The sequence below is a fragment of the Echinops telfairi genome, unplaced genomic scaffold (assembly GCF_000313985.2).
Source record: "Echinops telfairi isolate 266 unplaced genomic scaffold, ASM31398v2 ScPeMD7_19;HRSCAF=73, whole genome shotgun sequence".
In the NCBI taxonomy this organism is placed as follows: Eukaryota; Metazoa; Chordata; class Mammalia; order Afrosoricida; family Tenrecidae; genus Echinops; species Echinops telfairi.
Genome location: NW_022103916.1, coordinates 9,807,820 through 9,830,336, shown reverse-complemented (window position 1 = coordinate 9,830,336; position 22,517 = coordinate 9,807,820). Strand labels below are relative to the sequence as shown.

Here is a 22,517-nt window from a genome sequence, read left to right as displayed (position 1 = left end):
GTCACATATAGTTTCTTGTAATAGGTTCCCTCTTTCCTACCCACTCTCCCTCTACCCTCCCTGTTTCACCACTCACACCACTGGTCCCATAGGGCTCATCCGCCCTGGATTCCCTGTATTTCCAGTCCTATCTGTACCAGTGTACATCCTCTAATTTTTTAAAACAATTGTTATTGAGTTATTGTGAATTGTAAGCAACAATTTAAGCTACTTATCAATCCCCATCTCCAATAGTTTACCTATTCCATTGATTTCTCTTCTACCTCTTGTGGATTGCTATCTTCCCATTCACCCAAGTTAACACGTGAACCCCTCCAGGTTGCTGCTTCAAAACCTGTCACTAAGATGGTCAGACTAGATGGGGCTAAATAATATTCCTTTTCTCTTTCCCGTACAATCTGAGGCTTAAAACCTCTTTGTCATCTGCCTATGTCAGAAACTGGAAGCCATATGTGTGCAGAAAAGACTTCCTGCATCACCCCCTCCTGGCACAGGAGTCAGAGGGAGGCTGATCTCACAAAAAAATATCACCTCATTCATCTATGTAAGTACATGAATGACTGAAGCTCACTGTGAGGCGATGACAGTTTATTACTATGAGTTACAGCTCTCTACAAGTTCATGTTTTCATGTAGGCTTACCCTTTTGCTCCTCAGTAGTAGCTTGAGCAACAATTTCAGTTCAGCCTCAAAAAAAAGAGTACTTCTCACTTTTATCCTGAACCGAACAGACAAGATTCCAACACAAGAATGTGACAGAGCACAGTGACATCACAAGGGGGATGTAGGGTGTGGGGGCCATACCAGGTGACACAGTGAGAGCGGGGAGCCAACATGGCTTCTGGGTGGTGTGTCTGCAGAAATTGATTATTTTTATTACACTTAAGCAATGTATAACTCTCCCACATATTATTCTATGAGGAAACCTGAAGGAAATATTACTCGGAATGTTGTATTGTCCTTTACATGATAAGGTGCACGGGGCCATGACACCATGAGTTGCTGAAATGAGTGACTCCAACCCTGGCGAGGTCTTTGGCAGAGTAGTGAGGAGAGTTCACGGCAGCCATTGAAATCTTATAATAATACCCTATGATGGCGACCTGTCCTCCTACTCGATTATTTACTTACAAATTCAACTTGAACAAGGTTATGGTCAATGATTCTGGAATAAATGTTGTAAAGGAAATCCGAAAAGAATATTTTGACACGGGGAAGAAAAAACAGAGAAACAACTCTGGAGGGTCTGTGTTTCCCAATATGTGCACATGGGGGATCAGACTCCCGTGTAAGTCGTTTTCAACTGAACTTGATTCCTTCTAGAGACTCTGCTGGCATAGTGGATAGACATTGAGCTGTGATCCACAGTCAGTCAGCTGTCCCAAACCACCAGTCTTTCCGAGAGGGGAAGTAGGATCTCTCTACTCTTGTAAAAAGTTGCAGTCTCAGAAACTCATAGGGACAGTTCTACCTTGTCCTATAGGGTCAAGATGAGTTGACATCCACTTGATGGCAGTGAGTTTGCGTCAGTTTGATTCCTTCTCTCTTTTTACATCTTTGTATCATTGTGTGTCCAGGAGCCTCAATGTCAAAGTCAGAAACTGAATTGACATGAGCTTTTATGCCCCTCAAGTGTGCTGGGGCAAGGAAAAAGTTGAGAAACCTGAAGTACGGGGGGAAAACAATGATTGAAGCCTAAGAACTCAAGAAGATTTAATCATGTATGAGAAAGGGTTAAGGAATGATTTGGCATACAAAGGGAAGAAAGAGAAGGGGGGACAAAAAGGACAGGATGTGATGAGCAAAAAGGGCAAGTGTACACTGATTGTGTCGGAATCAGCTGGGCTGGCAGAGATCCGGTGTAGGAAGCCAGGTTGGCCCTGGAAGATAGCTGTTTTCTGGCTTTGCAGGGGCAGGGAGAGGACTCCCTGACTGCGGGCAGAAGGACTTAGGTGACTAAGTCCTGCTGCCCGCTAAGTCCCCCAACTACCTCCTTGCCCAAACATTTCTGACTGTCCCCCTCTGTCCCAATGAGATGAAAAAAAATCCTTCTTCTCAGGCTACAATGGGGAGGCCTAACCTCTGTCATTGACCTTAAACTGCAGCTGCACTCACCGGTTTCCATACTGGTGGAGGGGAAGGGGGTGACATTGAGGAAGTATAAAGGCTGTTTCAGTTCCAATTAGCTGAAGTGAGGTTCTGCTGGCAGCAGGTACCCAAGTGCCCCATCTCAGGGCTCCTTCAGACCATGAACTGGCCCGGCCATGCCACTTCTAGTGGCTGGAGGTTGGGCCTAGATCTCAGAGTCTCTGTTCCCTTTGGGTGGTCCACCCTCAGGACACTTCAGGGAAGTACTCACCCTTTTTCCTCCAGAAGGGCTCTTTGTAATAAACCATACACTTGATGACTGAACCCAAAGGCACACGCGTGATAAACTGGTTTCTCAGCATTGGCAGAGGAGGATTGAAATGAATCTTCATGCCCAGAGTAGGAGGAACAGCACTAATTACATATTTCGCCTACAAAACAAATGTAGTAAAGCATTGTTGGTTGGTTGTTTTGTCTTGCTTTTTCCCCCTCCCAGTGATTGTCTCAACTTCTACCCTTGTGCCTCCTCTTCAGCTGTTTCTTAACATAGAAGTGGGAGGGAGTCAATTAAAACCTCAATTAGACCTCTTGTTCCAATTTTCAATGACTTCCCATCGTGCCTGGAGTCAAAGCCAAGTTCCTCAAAGTCCTATATGTTTCTTCAAGGTCATGAAATAAACAGTTATCACATCTCCTGATACTCTTTCTTACACTCTCCTTGTTTCTGTTATTTTGACCACCGTGCAGCCACTTTCTCATGCCAAGCATCCCCACCTGTGGGGTTTTGCACTGGCCGCACTACCTGCCTAGACCACTTCCGCTCAGACAGCCACAGGGTTGGATCATTTACCTCTTCTAGTTCTGTGATCAAATGGTACCTTCTCAGAGTGACCTTCTCTGACAACCATATTTAAAATTGCATGACCAAGCTTTCACCCGACCTTCTTGCACATTGTCTCCCCCTGACCTGCTTTACTATTTCCATTACTTTTTCCTATCTGGAGGCATCCTGATGATGCGGGGCTCCAGCAATCAGCTGTTAAAGGCTGGCAGTTCAAACCTACCAGCCACTCCTTAGGAGAAAGCTGTGGCAGGCAGGCTGCTTCTAGAAACATTACAGCCTTGGAAATGCCATGGAGCAGTTATACTTGATCTGATAGGGTAGCTGTAAGTCTGAATTGACTCAATGACCAGGTGATTGCTTTTTAATTTTATTACTACTATCTGATATACTTGATATTTTAATTGTTCATTTGATTGTGGGCTTTCTCCTTAATTAAAATATGTTATATGAGGACGAAGATTTTTGTCTGTTTTGTTCACAGCTGTGCTCCTAATTCCTGGAGTGATGGGCACCTAGGATGCAATCTGTTTATCAAAAATGCTTTAGTTTCTTTTATAACTACATACCAGGCCAAGGGAATTGGTTGATAATATATGTTTTTTGTAAATTCCTTTCCTACATATTCTGACTCAACTTTTCCTTTCTTTAGGTAGATTTTGTTTTGTTTCACATTTGGAAGGGACTGTCTATGAATTCTAGGGTATTTGCAGTTAAATGAAAGATTTGGTTATTATTATGAGATTAATTGCATCACCTAAAAAAAAAAAGAAGAAGAAATGCTGAAGTCCTAACCCTAGTACCCAGGACTGGAACCTTGCTTTCAAATAGCGTTTTTAAAGTTGATATCAGTGAAGTGACCATGACGTCATACTGGTATGGGTTGGGGCGGTGTCTCACCGTAAAATAGGGAACAGTGACAGCACAGCAGCTAAGTGGACAGCCACTGGAGCACCCCCGAGACTGCAGGAGACAGATCGGAGGATCTGCTTCTCGACAGATTTCAGCCTAGGAAACCCTATGGGACAGTTCGACTCTGTCACATGGCGTCATCTATGACATGAAAGTGGAAGACCGACTTGAGAGCACCAAACAGCAATCAATATAAGCACAGGGAAAGAGTAACAGCTACACAGAGAAGAAGGCTTTGAAGAAGAGGCGAGATTGGGTTTATGCAGCTACGCTCCAAGACACACCAAGGATTGTTAGGAACCCAAAGCTCGAAGAGGCAAGGGAGGCTTTTCCCTTAGAGTGTACCGAAAGAGCATAGCCCATGAGTTTGGACTTCTACCTTCCAGAACTAGAAAAGAATACATGTGTGTTGTTTTAAGCCATAGAGGGTGTGGAGATGGCAGTCCTAAAACAGTTTTAGGGATTCTGGCCTCATCTCTCTACTACCAGGATCTGAGTTACCTCATACACCTCATGGTTTAGGGTCTCCACAACGACATTTTCTCCGGTCTGGTCAATATAGGTCACAGGCCTCTCCAGTTTGACTCGGTCTCCGAGAATATCCATAATCCGCTCACTCACTTGGCCAGATCCACCTACAAATTTCCTCTCCTGCAAATAAAAAAGAAAATGAAAAATTTGAGAAATGGGTTACAAAGCATAGGAGTGGACATGGTTTATTAAATTGCTCGTTTCTCTCATATACCTTTACTCTGTGATGCAAAATTTCATTTTTTTGCGTGAATAGTATCTTCCCTTGACTTATTTTCTGTCTTAAGTATCTAATATTGCTATAACAGAAATACTGCAAGTGAATGATTTCAAGAATTATAAATTAGTTTTCTCACAGTTTGAATTAGAACTCTGAATTCAGAGAGCTGGCTCTAAGGCAGGGGTGGAGAACTTTTGGCCCACAAGTCATACGTACCGTATATACTTGAGGATAAGCCGACCCGAATGTCAGCTGATGCACCTAATTTTACCACAAAAACTGCATTAAAAATGTGCTGACAAACTCGGCTTATACACGAATGTATATGGTATATGGCTGGCAAAATCATTAATACTAGCTAACATAATATACCTTACCAAAGAAAAAATAATTCTAGCCATGACATTCCAAAACCGAACCAAACTCCCTGCCAGTGAGTCGACGTCAATTCATAGGAACCCTCTAGGGCAGGATAGAACTGCCTCTGTGAGTTTCTGAGACTAACTCTTCACAGATGTAGAAAGCCGCGTCTTTCTCTAGCAGAATGACTGGGGTTTCAAACTGCTGACCTTGTAGCTAGCAGCCCAATCCATAGTTTCTATGACACCAGGACTCCCTAGCCATCGCATTGGGATTGAGTTAATTAAATGTTTGACTCAATATAACAGGGTAATTTTAAGTTGATAATTGTTTACGGCCTGTGAACGACCTTAGAAATATCCAAATGGCCTTTGGCAGAATAAAAGTTTCCCCACCCTCAGCTCTAGGGGAAGGCAGTTGATCTGTGAGGACAGTCCTTGTCTCTTTAGCTTGTTTCCTTGTTCCTTGGAAATCTCCGTGTAGTTTGCCATCAATCTTCTCCTATACCTGCTTTCATAAACTTGTTCTTTTATACTTTGTAAGAAAGTGACTCAAGTACAGGATGTCCTGTACAAATCCGGCCTGATTAACATAACAGAGATAACCCACTCCTAAATGGGATTATGGTCACAGGCATAGAGGTTAGGATTTAATAACGCATTTTTGAAGAACACAAGTTAAGCCATAACATTTTCTAACGAGTGATTGCTATTTTTAAGGAAGTTACAGGCTTTCTACCACTCAATGTCCAAGCTGTGCTCTTACAAATTCCCAGGTTCCTACCTCAATTCGACCTCTCTAGCCTAATACCCAAGTCTCCATTTGTCTGGTTACCACCCCTGTTGTGTGTCCTGCCTGCATCCTTCTTATTGGGCTGCTGGGCTTGATAAAGCTCTACCTAATGTTGGGCAACTGCCTGCTTGAGCTCACTTAAACCTGTGTTCATCTTTCTGGTTATCCAGGCTCAGAACTTCATTGCCCCACCCAGCCAGTCTAATCCCTGCTGGCAGTTGCTCTTCTCCTACTGCATCAGGTACTTGCTGCTTCTGAAGCCACACAGTCATGCCAATTACTGCACTCATCAGTCTGGAGCCCTGCTAAAGTTTTCAAATGTCCTCTGCGTCATTGTGCAACCAGAGTTGAACTGACTCACCCACTGCCATTGTATTGGTTCTGACTCATATTGAGACACTATCAGATAGAGTAGAATTGGCGCTGTGGCAACTCTTTACAGGAGGAGTAGGAGTAGTTGTTGTTAGCTGCCATCAAGATGGATTCTACCCATAGCAACACTATGCACAACGAAATGAAATACTCCCTGGTCCTGCGCCATCCTCACAATGGTTCCTGTGCTGCAGCATATAGCTGCTGCCACTGTGTCAATAAATCTCATTGAAAACATGTGGTTGTGTTTTTTATTTGAAAATGTATTTCCTTTTTTTTTTGCATTTCTTTACAGAGATTTTTTTTCAACAAATTGTGTTTTTTTTTTAAATAATCATTTAGTTGAGGGCTCTTACATATAGGTCCAGCCATCCATTATATTAAGCGGATATGTACAGATATTGCCATCAACTATTTCAAAACGTTATATTTCTTCTTGAGCCCTTGGATATCAATTCCTCTTTATTTCCTCCCTCCCCACCTCATGAACCCTTAATATATTAGGAGGGTTTTATTTATGAAAATGCATTTCTGATATTCCTTTTTGAACGTTTTTAAGCTTCAAAGAACTGCTCAAGTTATATTCTTCAGATAGTGTCCTACAGAATTACCAGCTAATAATCAAATGGACATCTGCCACGGAGTACATTGTGTCCCCCCAAATTACATGTGCCTGAGGTTATAATCCCATTTGGGACTGGGTTGTCTTAGTCATGTTAGTGAGATATGATCATGTAGGGTGTATTTTGAGTCTATCACTTTTGAGCTATTAAAAAAATTAAACAAACAAGCCAGATGGATAAAACCGATGTCAAGATACAAGAAGATCTCTGAGGAACCAAGTGGCAGTAGGTGACGAGATAAGGACTGTATTGCAATGCTGACAGATAGAAAGCTTTTCTCTGGAGCTAGTACCCTAACTTAGATTTCTAAGCTCATAAAATGTGAGAAAATAAAATTCTGTTTGTGAAAGCCACTCACCTGTGGTATAGCAACTCGATTTAACAAAGATAATATCCAAACAGAAAGCTGCAAACGCACATAACGAGGTAAGCCTAATTTCCAAAGTCCATTGGCTAGTGGGCTCTCACATTGGGTGTGCCTCATGAAAGCTGCCTTGTGCAGCCATGACAACGGTATACAAGTCATCTGCCTCTTCTTTCATTAGCTCACAAAAGAAGGCTGACCACAAAGGCTGTCCATCTTCCTTTGGGACAGTGGCTGATTTTCTGTTGGAATGGTGGGAAGATGGTTGTGTACCTGTCCTCCGTTGGTTGTTGAGACGATCCTGGTTGTGCCCCCACACTGTTTCACGTACCACAGGAACCAGAGCGCAGACACTTCATGGGTCTCTGCAGTGACGCAGAGGTTCACAAAGAGAGTGGCAAGCTGCTTTGAAGATCTGCTCAGAAAGAAATGAGGACAAAATTGGCAAACACAGAACACTTAGTGGCTACCATCTTCTTAATTTTCTAGCAAGTATTCAAGTAGGAAATTTACATAGCTACCTTTAATACAATGCTTCCGGTCCCATAAAATTGTAGTGAGAACCCCAAACTGTAAATATCAGAGACTTTGGTAATATAATTTATTTATTTCTCCTTTAACCATAATACCTGACTCAGTGCTCGTGCTCTGGGCTAGCCCTACTTTTCTCCACAAAACCGTAACCTCCGTGTCAGTAAAGGCACCACCCTTCATCTAAGACCAAGCATCTAGAAATCATCTGTAATTTTCTCTCTCTCCATCACTCTCCCGCATCTAACCCAAGGAGGTGAATTAGATACGCCTTTATCCACATCTCCCCACCATCATCACCACCAACACAGCATCATCTCCTTCTAGGTGCATTACAATGGTTTGATCTAGATTAGCCTTCCTGCCTCCACTCTTCTGCACCAGTATCTATTCACCATACAGGGGAAGTTTGATGTTTTTCACCTCCCTTCCTGCCATGGTTCTCTTTCTAAAATGTAAATAAAACCATTCCCTCAACCTGCTTAACACCCTCCGGTGGCATACTATCGGAACCAGAATAAGATTCAGAACTTGTACTCTGATCTCTGAAGTTCTGAGTGATCAAGCTCAAGCCTAGATTAAAAAAAAACAACAAATTCTCATCCTGTACCTATTCCTGCTTATTTTTATGTTTCTTCAAAAAGACCCACTATTATTTGTCTAAGGAAATTATCACTGGCTTCCACTTTCCCAGCCCTCTGGTACTCTTGAGTGCAATTTCCTATCTGGAAATTACCTTAATTCATAGTTTGTTTATTATTTTTTATTGCTGTTTCCCCCACTAGGACATAAACCCATGAGAATAGAGATTAAACAGTTACTTGTTGAATGATTAAATTAGTGAGTAATTGATGAGAAATATCAGGTAAAATGATTTTAAAATCATATAAAAAGTGCCAAGGAGATACTAGGTGTTGCATCAAATATAGGAAAAGTCATGGTATCTATTCAGTTATTTTACTATATTATGGAAGTTATGATGGGAGGAAAAGTGACTAATAGAGAGCATCGATAGGTGAGTTTTGGCTGGGGAAAGGCAAGTAAATGGAGAGAATGTATGTCCTCTTTGTAAGTGCACCAAAAAAGGGGACAATCTCATTCTAAGGAATCCAAACTATCTAGCACACCCTGAAATTCACAGCACTAACCTGCTCTCTGGGGTGTCCCTAATAAAATCTTTTGTTATAAAAATCCCCTCAAGTTTGAGTATTGTTGTTGTTGTTTGCTGCCTTCCATTTATCCTTGACTGATGGCTGCCTCCTGTGCGAACAAAATGCCACCCAGTCCCGTGCCCTCCCCATGACAGATTGCAGATTGAACGATTGTGATTGTCAATATTTTCACTGGCTGGTTTTGGAAGTAGATTCCCCTCTTTTTTTTCTATCAAGCTTTCAAGCGAGTCTGGAAGTTTCACTGAAAACTGTTCAGCATCAAAGTAACATGCAAGCATCACTGACAGGCCAGTGATGGCTACACAGGATGTCCATCGGCCAAGAATAGAATCCACATGGAAGGCCAGAATTCTACCCATGAACCACCAGTGTCTTTGGAGGATTGTTAAGTTGGTCAGATGAGAAGCAGAATTTGCCCATGCTAATGATGAGTGAAACAAATTATACTCTTCCATTTATGGAAATCTTTTCACACTCCACAGTCTTTAAAGTAATTATCTTATTGAATTTTCATCACTTCTATATAAAATAGTTACTGATTTTCTCCAGGCTCCAGGAGTTTAATAATATGTAGCTACATAGCTCATCAAATGGAACAACTTGAAGTCTGATTATAACACTAAAACTCATGCTTTTTATATGTCAAAAAAAATTCTAACTAGGTTGGAAGTACAAACACCCCTAAAGGAGCATGTATCTACTTAGCACATCTTTCTTGCAGCTTCATAACTAGCTTTCATTTCTAAAATATCTGAAGAAGCCACAACAGCCTGACAGCACTTTGGTGCCCCTACCCACCATTCATACCATCAAAATGGTGTAATAGATGTGCTTCAGTGACTTAGAATTCCTTTTTTCAGTAAGATTCTTTCTGATAACGAGGGTTAGAAATGTCTCACTCATACCTTCCTTGGGAAGGCAATTTGTAGCATTGAGCTAACTCAAAGACCCAGACCATCATTTAAAATAATATTTTAAACGGAAAATATCCTTTGCTATTTACTGATATACTGTTTCTTTGGGTCTTTGTTTCATAGGTGAATTTGGAGACACACCATAAATGGAGTAATAAGGAGTAAAACTTAACATTGGTCCAACTGGACAGTCGATATTCAACATAGAGATATCGCTGCTATTCTAGTTCTGTTGTTGCCAATTTAGTAGGAAAGAAATAATCCTGGCTTCAAATGGCAGGAAATAAGAATGAATTCTCTCAGGATGGGCTGTCTATTCCTAATCCTTTATTTAATTTACACTGTAAGCATCAATGAGAAAAGAAAGAGAAGACCAATTTCTGAGAGGAAGATCAAGGAAGCTAGTACAATGAGATTTTCATATTCTTTGTTCTATTGACTTTTAAAAAAGATAAATGTTATATTTTTCTACATGAAAAATATATACAAATTATATAAATATTGGGAATCTCATGAAAGTTAAAAGATGATGACAGAATGATTATCTTCCATATTTCTGCCTTCTAAAAGTAAGCATTTATTTTGGCATATTTTTCTCAGTCTATAGCTTTATAAATGCATTTGTATAGCTGTGATCACATTGAAAATATAATACATGCTTTGGCAAAGCATTTTACAATTGAAAGAATAATCAACGTTAATCTTTGAATGATTATGATTGAGCTGTAGGTAAGAATAATCTGGATATTCTGGTGATTACTTCCTTTCAAACCAAGAAATGATATCACGCATATCTTTCTTTTAAAATTACAAAATTGCTTTCCACTCTTATAGTTCTAAAACCTCAGAGACCAAATCCGAACCCACTGCCATTGCGTTGATTCCCACTGCCAGTGACCCTCTCTAGGGTTTCTGATGTTTTGTATTTCTACAGGAGCAGGTACCTCCAACGTGCTCCTATGGAGTGACTGGTGAGTTTGGAACACCAATCTTGTGATTAGCAGCCCAATGCTTCTCTGACAGTGCCACCAGGGATTGATTGATTTAGTCATAAGGCAAATCTAAGTACAACACTAATAACGCTCACTAAGTACCACACTGGGTCAAGGGCTAATATAACAAAGTCAGGTCTCAGTAATCTAATTGGTCTTACCTTAAAGGAACTTGAACACTCTGTGTGGATAATATAGCTGACTGACCTCTTTTAAAGCTTTCATTAAATAATTTATGAATAAATTTAGCCAATTATATACTCACTATATGTAAAAATCCAAATGATACCATTTGAAAATAAATAGCATAATTTGTATTACAAAATTAATTACATTTACAAAGTCCATCCTCACAAAAGTGTTAAATAGTATTTAAAAACTGATTTACATCAAATAAATTTCAACTCATGGGAACCCCATATATGTCAGAATAGAACTGTGCTTCATAGGGTTTTTAATGGATGGTTTTTTGTAGTAAATTGACAGGCCTTTCTGCCAAGGTGCTTGTGGGTGGATTTGAACCCCAAACCTTTTAGTTAGCACTCTAGTGAATTAAGTTTGCACCAGCCAGGATCTCCTAAATAGCATTAGATAAGGGTTACAAGGATAGGCATGAATTCAATGAAATATAAAGAGTTTACTTGATTGCTATGCTGATGGTCTTTAATTTGTTTTAAGTACAAGGAGTTATTGTGTCTAATACCATGCCAGACACCAAGAAATGTGCTGGAAAATATTGGAACTGGGTCCTGCCCTAATGATATCTGTCTACATATTAAATCCTAATTCTCTGGAGATAGTTTTTGCAGTACACACGTGGAATAAAATCCTCAGAACCAACCAGAACATGCTAACCACCTTGTAATCAACTCCATAATGGGATCTGCTGTGAACAGACAACCGGTTACAGGAAAATTCGAATGGCACAGCTCTGGTACATTTGAAAGGAGGCTTCCTCCAGGGTGAGGTATACTTTTGATATATAAGTAGATGCTATAGAACATTTTTTTGCTTTTTGCTTTGTCTGTTTCCTCCATCTAGCTCATCAACCTCCAGTTTGTTTTTTTTTATTTGAGCCAACAGCCGGCCATATTGCCTAGCAATCCCCAGAGCCGTGAGCAGCCTGCCATCTGACCTGCAGACCTTGGACTCAATTGTCTCTCTAGTCACAAGTCTGGCATGCTGGCTTTGAATTCAGTTGCTGCTGCTGCCACCAACTAGCCTGTAGGGGATATAGGGTTCATCAGTTCTCAAAGCTACATGAGTCAGGAGAGGCCTCCCACTTTACACCTGACCCACAGACTTGGGACCTTCTTAGACTCAGATTGGACTTGCTCATGTCTACAACTCTGTGAGCCATTTTCTTGATATAAAATGTTCTTTATCTATCTGCGTCCATCTATCTTTATATCTCTATCTGTAAATTTGCTTTCTTTAGAGAACCCAGGCCAAGACAAATAACATTGCTAAATAAACTTGAAATATTGTCACAAGAGTGGCTGTACTCAGTCCAGCAGATCTTGTCCAGAAGTTCCTTCATTGTCATGTGGTCCCATTCTTCTGCAAGGGGAGCCTTCCATGGAGCCTCACTGGGAATCTACATTCAGATGAGATTTTTGAGATGAAAAATAGATGTCATTTTCTATCTTAAATAATCATTTAAATAGTATTCAATAATCTAGCTTATAAAAGAAAAGGTAAGCTTTCTAAATTCCTTCAATAGTTACATTTGCAGCATAATCAAAGCTGTTTATATTAAGACCTATACCACTTAGACTAAACTTAATTTATACTAATACTTCCTATGCACTAATTGGAGGAAACTTCATAATTGGACTGTGTGCAAATATGGATTACTTAATTGTTGCTTTATAGATAGCATTAGTTATTTTGACTCTTTTTATGGATTAGACATTTAGATAACATAATGTTTAAATTGGAGTTTTAAGATTACACTACTTTTTGTGCAGGTTTTTTTTTTATGGCTGAAAATTTGGACCTGGTGGAATCCCAAACACTCAAATGTATTATTTTGTTATATCCTAAGGGGTAAATAATATATAGCCATCATGTTAGTTAGGCTGACTGATATATAATCCATCGTCTCTTATCAATAGTAGTTATATACAAAAAACAGTCTATCTGACATCTGATTCTTTTAGTGGTTAGAAACAAATTCATCAATAAGTAACAAACAAGTTCATTCATTCATTTCACAAATCCTTCCTGAGAATTGCCATGTTCTGTTAGACAATGTGCTAGGTGCTAGTGGCCCAATGCTATTCTTCTTTGTTCTTTTTTAAAAAAATAACCCAACTTGGATAAATCCACAGACAGGCAAAGAAGCTTTAGGGAATTTTACCTCTTGTCCCATGTCATCCATTGTTCTCCATAGGTTATTATGATCTAGATAGGCAATTGGATTCCACACAGGTGGGAATGGTCCCCTGAAAGGGTATGATTTTCCCTGTGCAATACAAGAACATTTTTAAAGTAAACGTTCATTGCCGTGTAAAAATAATTCAATCTGACTAGTTGATAACTGTTTACAAGCTAAATCATGCTAGTGATCAATATGTGATAGACGTTCAAGTATTTTAGTTCTTTATATGCTTAACACCTTTCTTAGATTTTTAGCATGGATTCTCAGCAACTAAGTAATTCTCTGCCAAATTAATAAGTTTGGTGCCATAACAGCCATAGTTATAAAGAGATTTCTGTCTGAAAATTTTAACTCTGGCTATACAAAATTTAAACACCAATAAAGAAATGGCTAAACTGAAATCTTTTTAAAGTGATTCTTGCAAATATTCCAGAATCAGGAGATTGTGTGTCTGAAGTCTAAAAAAAGCAACTATAAACATTATGGGAGCCCACTTGGCATAGTGGTTTTGGGATGATCTGGTCAGCAGTTCAAAACCACCAGATGCTCCATGGGAGAATGATGAGGCTTATTTCTCCTGTAAAGGGTTACAGCCTCAGAAATTCACAGAGGCAGTCCTAGCCTGTTCTAAACCATGAGTCTGAATCAACTCGATGGCAGTGAGTTAGGTTAGGTATAAACATTACACACATCAAAACAAACAAACCCACTGCCATTGAGTCAGTTCTGATACCTTATAGGATGGTTTCTAAGACTAAATGGTTAGAGGAGCAGATAGCCTGATCTTTCTCCTACAGCATGTCTGTGGGTTTGATTCCTTCAGTCTAGTGTTTACCTGATAACACACACCACTGGTGCAATATAAGTTAAACATTCAAAACCAATTATGTTTTTATCCTTACCACCTTAGCGCGATTGGAGTTTCTATTGTCTCCCACCTGTGAAGCACAGGAGGAGTGGAAGCATAATAATAAGGGACAAAAGGGGATATAGGGAATACAGGAGTAGGGGCGGCGGGTAGATAGGGGGGGAAAAGAGATTTTGAAAGTAACTGATGAAGATGGGAGTGGGGAGGGAGCACTAGAATGTATTGTGATCTCATGAATCATCTTAAAGGCTATTTAACCATGGGGAAGGGGAATGTTCTAAAATTGGTGTAGGGGTAATTGTACAATTCCCCGTGATAGGATTGAACTATTGAATTATATGATATGTAAATTACTTATGAATGAAGCTGCTGAAAAAAGGAAGTAGAACAAATAATAAATTAATTAAGATAATCTTTTTTTTATAATATGAGAAAAAATTAAGTACTTGGGAATAATTTTAACAAAAGAATTGCAAGATGCTGGATTATGCCTATGGGAAATCCCCTTTGAACATTGACCAGGAATGTGAATAGCCTTGCTTTCAGACAGTGGTATTAACCCACTAGAAAGCAGGTTAATGTAGATATAGCTAAATTAAAATTTAATACCTTATTATCATTTGCTCTCCCTCTTGACCCATTTTAAATTTGTTCTTGTTTTTATTATTTTCTGCTTTCTTTTTGATTGAGGTTTTTCTGTTTTATTTTATTATTGCTTTTCCCCCCTTTCTTTCATGTTTTTCTTTATATGAAATCCAGAATAGGTAAATCTGTAGACACAGTAACTGGATTGGTAATTTCTAAGAGTTAATGAGGGGAGTTTTGGGGAAATGGGAAGCCAATAAGAATGAGTACAAGAATGAAGAAAATGTTCTAAAATTTATTGTGGTGATGATTGTACAGGTCTTTTTATTATGCTTAAACCATTGAATTGTATGATATGTAAAAGTATCAATCTATATTTTTAAAGAGATGAAAAAAATAGTCACCACCAAACTCACTGCCATTGAGTTGATTCTGACTCATAGCAGCCCGATAGGGTATAAAGCGTTTCCTCTTTTGAGTTTCTGAAGTTGTAAATCTTTAGGGGAACAGACAACTCTCATCTTTGTTTAAACTACTGACGTTGCCATGAGCAGTTCAATGAGTCCCCCACTGGAATGCAACCATCTATAGGCAGAGCCGCAGACAGGGTCCAGCAGGCGTTCCCAAGGTGTCAGATGTGCTATTTAGGTCAACATGGGAGTTTCCAGAAATCAGATCAAAGCAGAAAGATGAGCCAAGTACAAGCATCTCCTTAGGACATGTTTAAGTTCTCCTGTCAGGAACACATAACACAAAGCTAAAAGGAAGACCTGTGTCCAAGGATTAAAAACTAAACAGCCCATAAATTGCCTTTAAAGGATTAATTGATTGATGACAGTCCAGGGATTTCAGACAAAGAGCTTTTGGTTCATTTGAAAACCTGACTCTGAAGCCAGACTGTGCCTTCTGACAGAGGCTTTCAGCTGAATCAGAATAGCTGAAGATCCTCAATTTCAATCTCACCAAATCTCTGGTTCATTCAGTAAAGATTCATATCATGGTTATTTTGTAGACAGAGATACTGCAGTTATGTAAAATGGGTTGATTTCATGTTCATGCATGCATTAATTTAGTGGCCAAGTTGGTATTCTTTCCCTAAGGCAGCAATACAGTTCCCAGGGTAGAGTGGAAATACTACTAATACTTGTAAAAGTCTTTTTACTTACATATGTTTTCCATTCTCTTAGGTAAATGCTTAAGAATGGAAAAGCTGAGACATATGAAGAATGTAAGCTTAATGTCTTAAGTTGAGCAGTTTTTCACAATGATCACATCGCTGACATTTCCACCAGCAATGCATGAGAGTTATATCTGCTCCACATCTTGGCCAACACTTGCTCACTTTGCTTTTATACTTTAAGCGTTAAATATTTGTCTTGGTTAGTTGTATTTAGCTTGAAAGCACTATTCTAATTTGCACCATAAATGGTGTTGCTGGGGGAATGCAGCTTCCAATAGTCAGAAATCACTGACAAACATACTTTTTGCTTTATAACTAGATTTACAGGAAAGTTGCAAATATGTCACAGGATGTCCCCATATGTCTCACACTTGGCTTCCCGTAATGGTTAATGTCTTACATTACCATGGTTCGTTAATTTAAACCACGAGATTAATACAGGTAACATTAATAGTAATTGAATTTCAGATCCTATTTGAATTTCACTAGCGTTTCCAATAATGTCCGTTCTCTGTTCCAGGTACCCATCCAGGATATCATATTACTTTTAATCATCTTGTTTCCTCAGTTTCTCTTTGCCCTTCATGACTGTGAAAAGGCAAGGCTGCTTATGGGTGACCTCCCTTGGCTACACAAGTGGCAAAGAGAATCCCCCTCCATTCCACTTCAAGGCTTCTTGCCACAAGATTGAGGTCAGACCTTCCATCCTTCTTTACCCTATTCTGACACAAATGACACTATTTTTTACTGGGTTTGATAATTCATTGCAATGATCACACAGAACTCATGGTGAACACTCACAACTATTTTTTTAGGGAAGGTAACAAGAAACCACCGTCAAAATCTGTGAACAGTAGGATATGGTCACTAGTCCATATCAGCACCACCCCTCAGCCAGCTGTCTTCCGTTTTCAGCCTCTTCTAAGCCATGTGGTTCGTTAGCCTGTGCTTCCATGGGCCAAGAAGCCCAGCTACTGCTGTGTATCACATTCTCACAGTCCCCAAACTGCTCTTCCCGGTCTATGGTCTCCAGGCCTCAGACCCTGGCTGCCTCCCCCACTTCAGGCAAGGATTTGAAAAGTGCCACTGGTGGCACTTCTCCCTGGATGGTTCCAAGAATTCTCTGTCTCTGATTCAGAAATAGCTCTCTTACAGCCATCAATAGATACATGATATCAGCAGGGAAATGGTACTAAAACTGACTAATGCCCTTTCTTAGCGGTAAACACCCTATCTGCATATTCCCACCCAATCGTGTTGTGGGAGTTAGAGAGATGTGGATAGAAAAGTCATATTAAGGGATTTCATTTCACCGCAATGCCCTTAACTGTTTTGAAGAGTATTGACAAGGTATTCTGTAGAAAGTCCCTGAATTTGGATCTGTCTGAACGTGTTTTCAAAGTGCCCTGGTGGTGTAGTGGACTACAGATTGAGCTGCTCACTGGAAGGTCAGTGTCTTGAAGCCACCCATTCCTCCATGGAAGAACTATGAGGCTGTCTGCTCCTATGACGTGTAAAGTCTAGGAAAGCCAAAGGAGCAGTTCTATTCTGTCCTATAGGGTCACTAGGAAATGGAATCAATTCAATGGCAGGGAGTTCGTTTTCTGGAAGGGACTGGGGTCGTGAGTTTGATTTTGAAGACGGAAGCCTAGGTGCAGTGACTTTAAATGGCCTCATCTCAATGAGTACATAATATCACAATTACTTATGAAGATGTCGACTTTAGAAGATCAAGATGGTCTCTGCCAGGCTTCTCTACCATGAAGATTATATTTTTTTATTCCCATACTTTATTTGGGGGAAGCAAGTCACTAAGTTCAACCTATACTCCTATCACAAATGGTTAAATGCTGGTCTATTAACCACAATGACATTTCAAACTCATTCATAGATGCCTCAGAAAAAAGGGCTGATTCTGAAAGGTCCCAGCCGTGAAAACCCCGTGGAGCGGTCCCACTCTGTATGGATGAGGTTGTCATGAGTCAGAATCAACTCAATGGCAACTGCTTTCGTTTTTCCTGGAAGTAGAGGAGGGAATCTGTATATTGTTTAGAATTCTTCTGTAAGGAATAGTTGGCCCTTCTCCTCTATTTATTGATCCAATCAATTCAAAATGATTTGACGCAGTGACCCTGAAGGACAATGTAGAACTATGCTGTAGCATAGAGTTTGCAAGCTTTAAAATTTACAAAGATAATCTGCAATATCTTTCTCACTTGGAGTAATTTGGTGGGTTCAAACTGCTGACCTTTTAGCCAAGATTTTCACCACTGTGCTACCAGGTCTCCCCAATAGTAGAAATCCTGTCCTTTACAGGAAATCATGAGGAAACATCAAATTGAACTTCCAACTCAGAGTGCTTCCAAGTTACGTGTCTAATTACATATATCATTTTTAAAATTTTATTCTCACAACAGTGCTGTGAGGTAGACCACAAAGGTAAAGAAAAGAAAATTCTTATAGGTCTAAGTGACTTGTTCAAAATGTTATAGATCATGAGTAGAAACTACTTGAAGTTCAGTTTAATTTATAGTAATTGTCAAAGTCACAAGTGTGTGTGTGTGAACATCTGAAAAAATGTCATAAACCATCCATTAGCCAATAAGCATATAAAACAGTTGCTGTAATGTTGATGCCAACTCATGGCAACAGCCATGTCTATCTGAGTAGAACTGTGCCCCATAGGGTTTTTTAAAAATCATTTTATTGGGGGGCTCTTACAGCTCTTATCACAATCCCTACATCCATCCATTGTGTCAAGCACATTTGTACATAAGTAGCCATCATTTAAAAAACATTTTCTTTATACTTGAACCCTTGTTATCAGCTCATTCCCCCCCCCTTCATGGCTGATTTTTCTAAAATAGATCATCAGGTCTTTCTTCTGAAGTTACTTTGGGTAAATTGGGACTTTCAAAATTTTCATCCACCAGCTAAGCATGTTAATGTTTATAGACACCCAAGGACTTAATAAATAAATAAACACTCCACTGCCATTGAGTTTACTTCATCCCATAGTGATCCTATATAGGGTTTTTGAAGCTGTAAATCTTTATGGGAGCAGATAGCCTTATCTTTGTCCTTCAGAATGGCTGGGGTTTTGAACCACTGACTTTGTGAATAGCAGTCCAATGCTTGCCCAACAGCTCCACCAATAAGTACGTAATAGTTGCAATTGCCTTGAGAAAGAGATCTGATCATAGGGATTTTGAAATTTAGGATGGAGCAACTGTCCTCTGCGCTGCCTACAAGCAGTAGTGGAGGGAGTTGAAAGACAAATAGATGGTAGAGAGAGGTCAAAGGCAGTCCAAGGTCTTTAGGGGACACATTAGGAAAAAGAGCTCTGGTAGCTCTTTTGATGATTCAAAACCATCAGTAACTCCGAGGTAGAAAAATGAGATTACCCACTACTGTAAATGTTTACAGCCTCGCAAATCCTATGTAGGATCACTGTGAGTTGAAATAGAATTGATGGCAGTGATTTGAATGGTTTTGTTTGAGATAGGGTGAGCACCCGTGGAGATATGAATCAGGCACAGTTGAAAACACTCATGTCCACTAGTGTGGAGGAAGGCAAGCCCAAGAATTATGCTTGCTATCAATCCATGATAGATAAATATATGCATGTGTGGGTGAATGGATAGATAACGTAACACAGATAGATAATACAGTACATGTTTTATCCATTATAAAAAAAATAGAGGATGAAGAAAACTGCAGGGAAACAGTAATCACTCATAATTTCACCAAGGAAAAATTTATCACATCAATTACAATTGCATTTTATATATTATTCAGTTGAAAGCTTATTGTACAACCAATGACTCTTTTGCTAGTTTTCAGTCAATGTTATGTTATGGACCGAATTTTGTTTTCCTCAAAATATGTGATTATAATCTCATTTAGGAGAGAATTGTCTTTGTTATATTAATGAGGCAGAATGAGTGTAGTGTATTTTCTAAGTAAGTCTCCTTTGAGATGCAGAAAAAATTAAAATAGAAAAAAAACAAGAGAAGCGGAAATTTAGGCAGACACCAAACGTCATGGAGAATGTCGAAGAACAGAAGCTCAGAAGAAATAAGGACCACCTTTCAGCACCAACAGAGAAAGAAGCCTTCTAGACCTAGAGCCCTAAATTTGGTCTTCGAGCACCTTAACTGTGAGAAAATAAATTTGTTAAAGCAATCCACTTGTGCTATTTCTGTTATAGCAACTAAGACAGCCAGCAAATACCCTGACCCTCACATGACATTATCTCAGAGCCTGTACACTTTGGTGGACTCAGTAACAACATCTGAAAGCTGCCTCTGGATTCTTTACCTACGGAATGGGTGAATGGCTTGGTAAAGTTCCCATCGCTACCATCAACTTCACTGTTTCAGATTTCCTGATCTTCTCCTAAACTTGTTATCTGGAGGCAAAGACTCCCATACTCATTAAAAACAAACAAACAAACAAACAAAACCCTCTCGTGTAACTTTATTGCCATCTAATTTTTTATGTTAGTCTCCGTTTTTGCCAGTAAAGAATTCCTTCTTAACTGCAAATCGCTTGTTTTCTCAGGAGCTCTCCTATGCTTATTAGAGAAAGATTGCCTTCTAAACCAGTGGTTCTCAACCTTCCTAATGCCTCGACCCTTTAATACAGTTCCTCATGTTGTGCTGACCCCCCAACCATAAAAATTATTTTCATTACTACTTCATAACTGTCATTTTGCTACTGTTATGAATCGGGAGACCCCTGTGAAAGGGTCGTTCGACTCCCAAAGGGGTCATGACCCACAGGTTGAGAACCGCTGTAAACCATTAGGAGCTGGAGTGGGCTGCCTTCCCCTTTACACTTCAATCATTTTTTACACCTGTCAACAGAACCTCTTCTTGATTCATAAGCTAATTTGGAGAAACAAGATTTATTTTTCTTCAATTTTTAGTTTCTTGGAGACACCAGGGGTGAAAATAGTTAAAGCACTTAGCTTATTATAAAAATTTTGGAAGTTTGTGTTCACTGAGCCACCTTAGAAGAAAGGTCGAACAATCTACTTCAGAAAAATCAGCTAGCAGAAACCCTCTGGGGCACAGAGTTCTACTTTGGCATACACGCAGCTGCCAGGAATTGGAATCAACTCGACTGCACTGGTGTTGGTTGTTTCCTAGTGCTGCTGTGACAGAAATAACATATGTGGTGGTTTTAAAGAGCAGAAATATATTTCCTCAAAGCTCTGGAAGATACAAGTAAAAGTCGAGGTCTCAGCCATGGCAATCCCTTCATTGTCAGTCACCCCCGGCACTCATTAATTCCATGGAGATCTACAGGTGGCATATCACCCGTCACCTTGCGTGCACCCCTGTGTGTGTGTGTGTTTGTATGTGTAACCTGCTCTTTTTGTAACTTAAAAATGATTATATCAAGAACCCATCTCTACTCTGGCATGATTAATTACCATAACAAAGAGATCTCCGTTTTCAAATAAGATTCTAGCCACAGGTACATCGGTTAGAATTCCAACATACATTTTGAGAGTACACAATTCATAAAAAATCTATATTTGTAGCTTAAAAGAAAGGAAATTTAACTTTTCCCAGAGAAGTGAGGAGAAGTTCTGTAAACTCCATGTAGGCAAACGATTCCCTCCGCCCCCGCTCTATTCTTGTACTTTGATGCTAGCCATGAAATTGTTCATGGTTATTTCCTCAGAAGCTGACAACCTTTTCCTCCTTCATAATCTGTTCTTTGTCTGGCAGCTCTGAAACTTGTTCACTGTGGGTGACCCTGCTGGCATTTAAAATTCCAGTGACATAGCTTCCAACATCACAGCCACACACATCACCACACTACAGCAAACTGAGAGGAAGGCCCTCAACAAGATAGGCTGACATGTTGGTTGTAACAATGGGTTCAAACGTAAGAACAACTGTGCAGATTGTGCAGGATCAGGTATCATTTCCTTCTGTCATCCATGGGGTTGTTATGAGTTGGAACTCCCTTGATGGCATCTAACAACAATACCAACATTCATATGTTTCACTCATATCTTTTATTTACATTTTTAAACACCCAACGATAGATAGCACTGACATTGTCTTTTGACTACATTACACATTGAGGGAGGAGGAAAGAATGACAAGGGTGATGTGTTTTTTGTATGGCCTTGAATCAAGTTGGACCTGGGAGCAATTCTGGAAGTGCCATAACCCATAAGAAGCTTGGAATTTTACATGTTAGAGGACATGAGGAGGACTGTGTTGGTAGTGGCTGAGAAACTGGAAAAGCCCTGGAAGAATAATAGTAGGAAACAATAATGATAACAGCTGACATGGAGTGCTTCCTGTTTAGGTCCTCTTCTGTGCACGTTGCATATATGGACTCAAACTTCACTACAACTATATGAGATAAGTACACTATTGTCCTTGTCAGACATGGAAATTGAGGCACAGAGAGATGAAATCATTATAATTTTCCCATGGTCTGGCAACTAAGAAATAGTAACAACAAATAGCAGCATTTAAATTCAGACATTTTAATGTCAATGCTCGAAGCCATGAAATGTCCTACCTCTTACTTTCTTTTCATTTTAAAAAAAAATTAATAAATCATTTTATTGGGGGCTCTTACAGCTGTTATAACAATCCATACATCAATTGATTACTGAACACTGGCAGAAGGTGGGACAATGCCTTTAATTAAATTATCTAATTTAAGCCCCACAATAACTCAATGAATAAGCTTCCAATTTTATGTTAATTTGATAAACGAGCTCCTAGGCACATATTCCTGAAGTAACTTCTTCAAA

General features: G+C 39.6%; 1 protein-coding gene across 1 annotated transcript in view; it reads right to left on the bottom strand.

Annotated features, from left to right (window-relative positions):
* The window catches only part of MAOB (monoamine oxidase B), a 116,041-nt gene that overhangs the window by 15,565 nt on the left and 77,959 nt on the right, over window positions 1-22,517 (bottom strand). The window contains exons 4-8 of the mRNA XM_045288277.1: window positions 13,074-13,178; window positions 12,217-12,308; window positions 7,376-7,517; window positions 4,342-4,491; window positions 2,355-2,518 (exon numbers count right to left, since the gene is read on the bottom strand). Of these exons, the coding sequence (XP_045144212.1) occupies window positions 2,355-2,518; window positions 4,342-4,491; window positions 7,376-7,517; window positions 12,217-12,308; window positions 13,074-13,178 (653 nt within the window). The remainder of the gene's footprint in view (window positions 1-2,354; window positions 2,519-4,341; window positions 4,492-7,375; window positions 7,518-12,216; window positions 12,309-13,073; window positions 13,179-22,517) is intronic.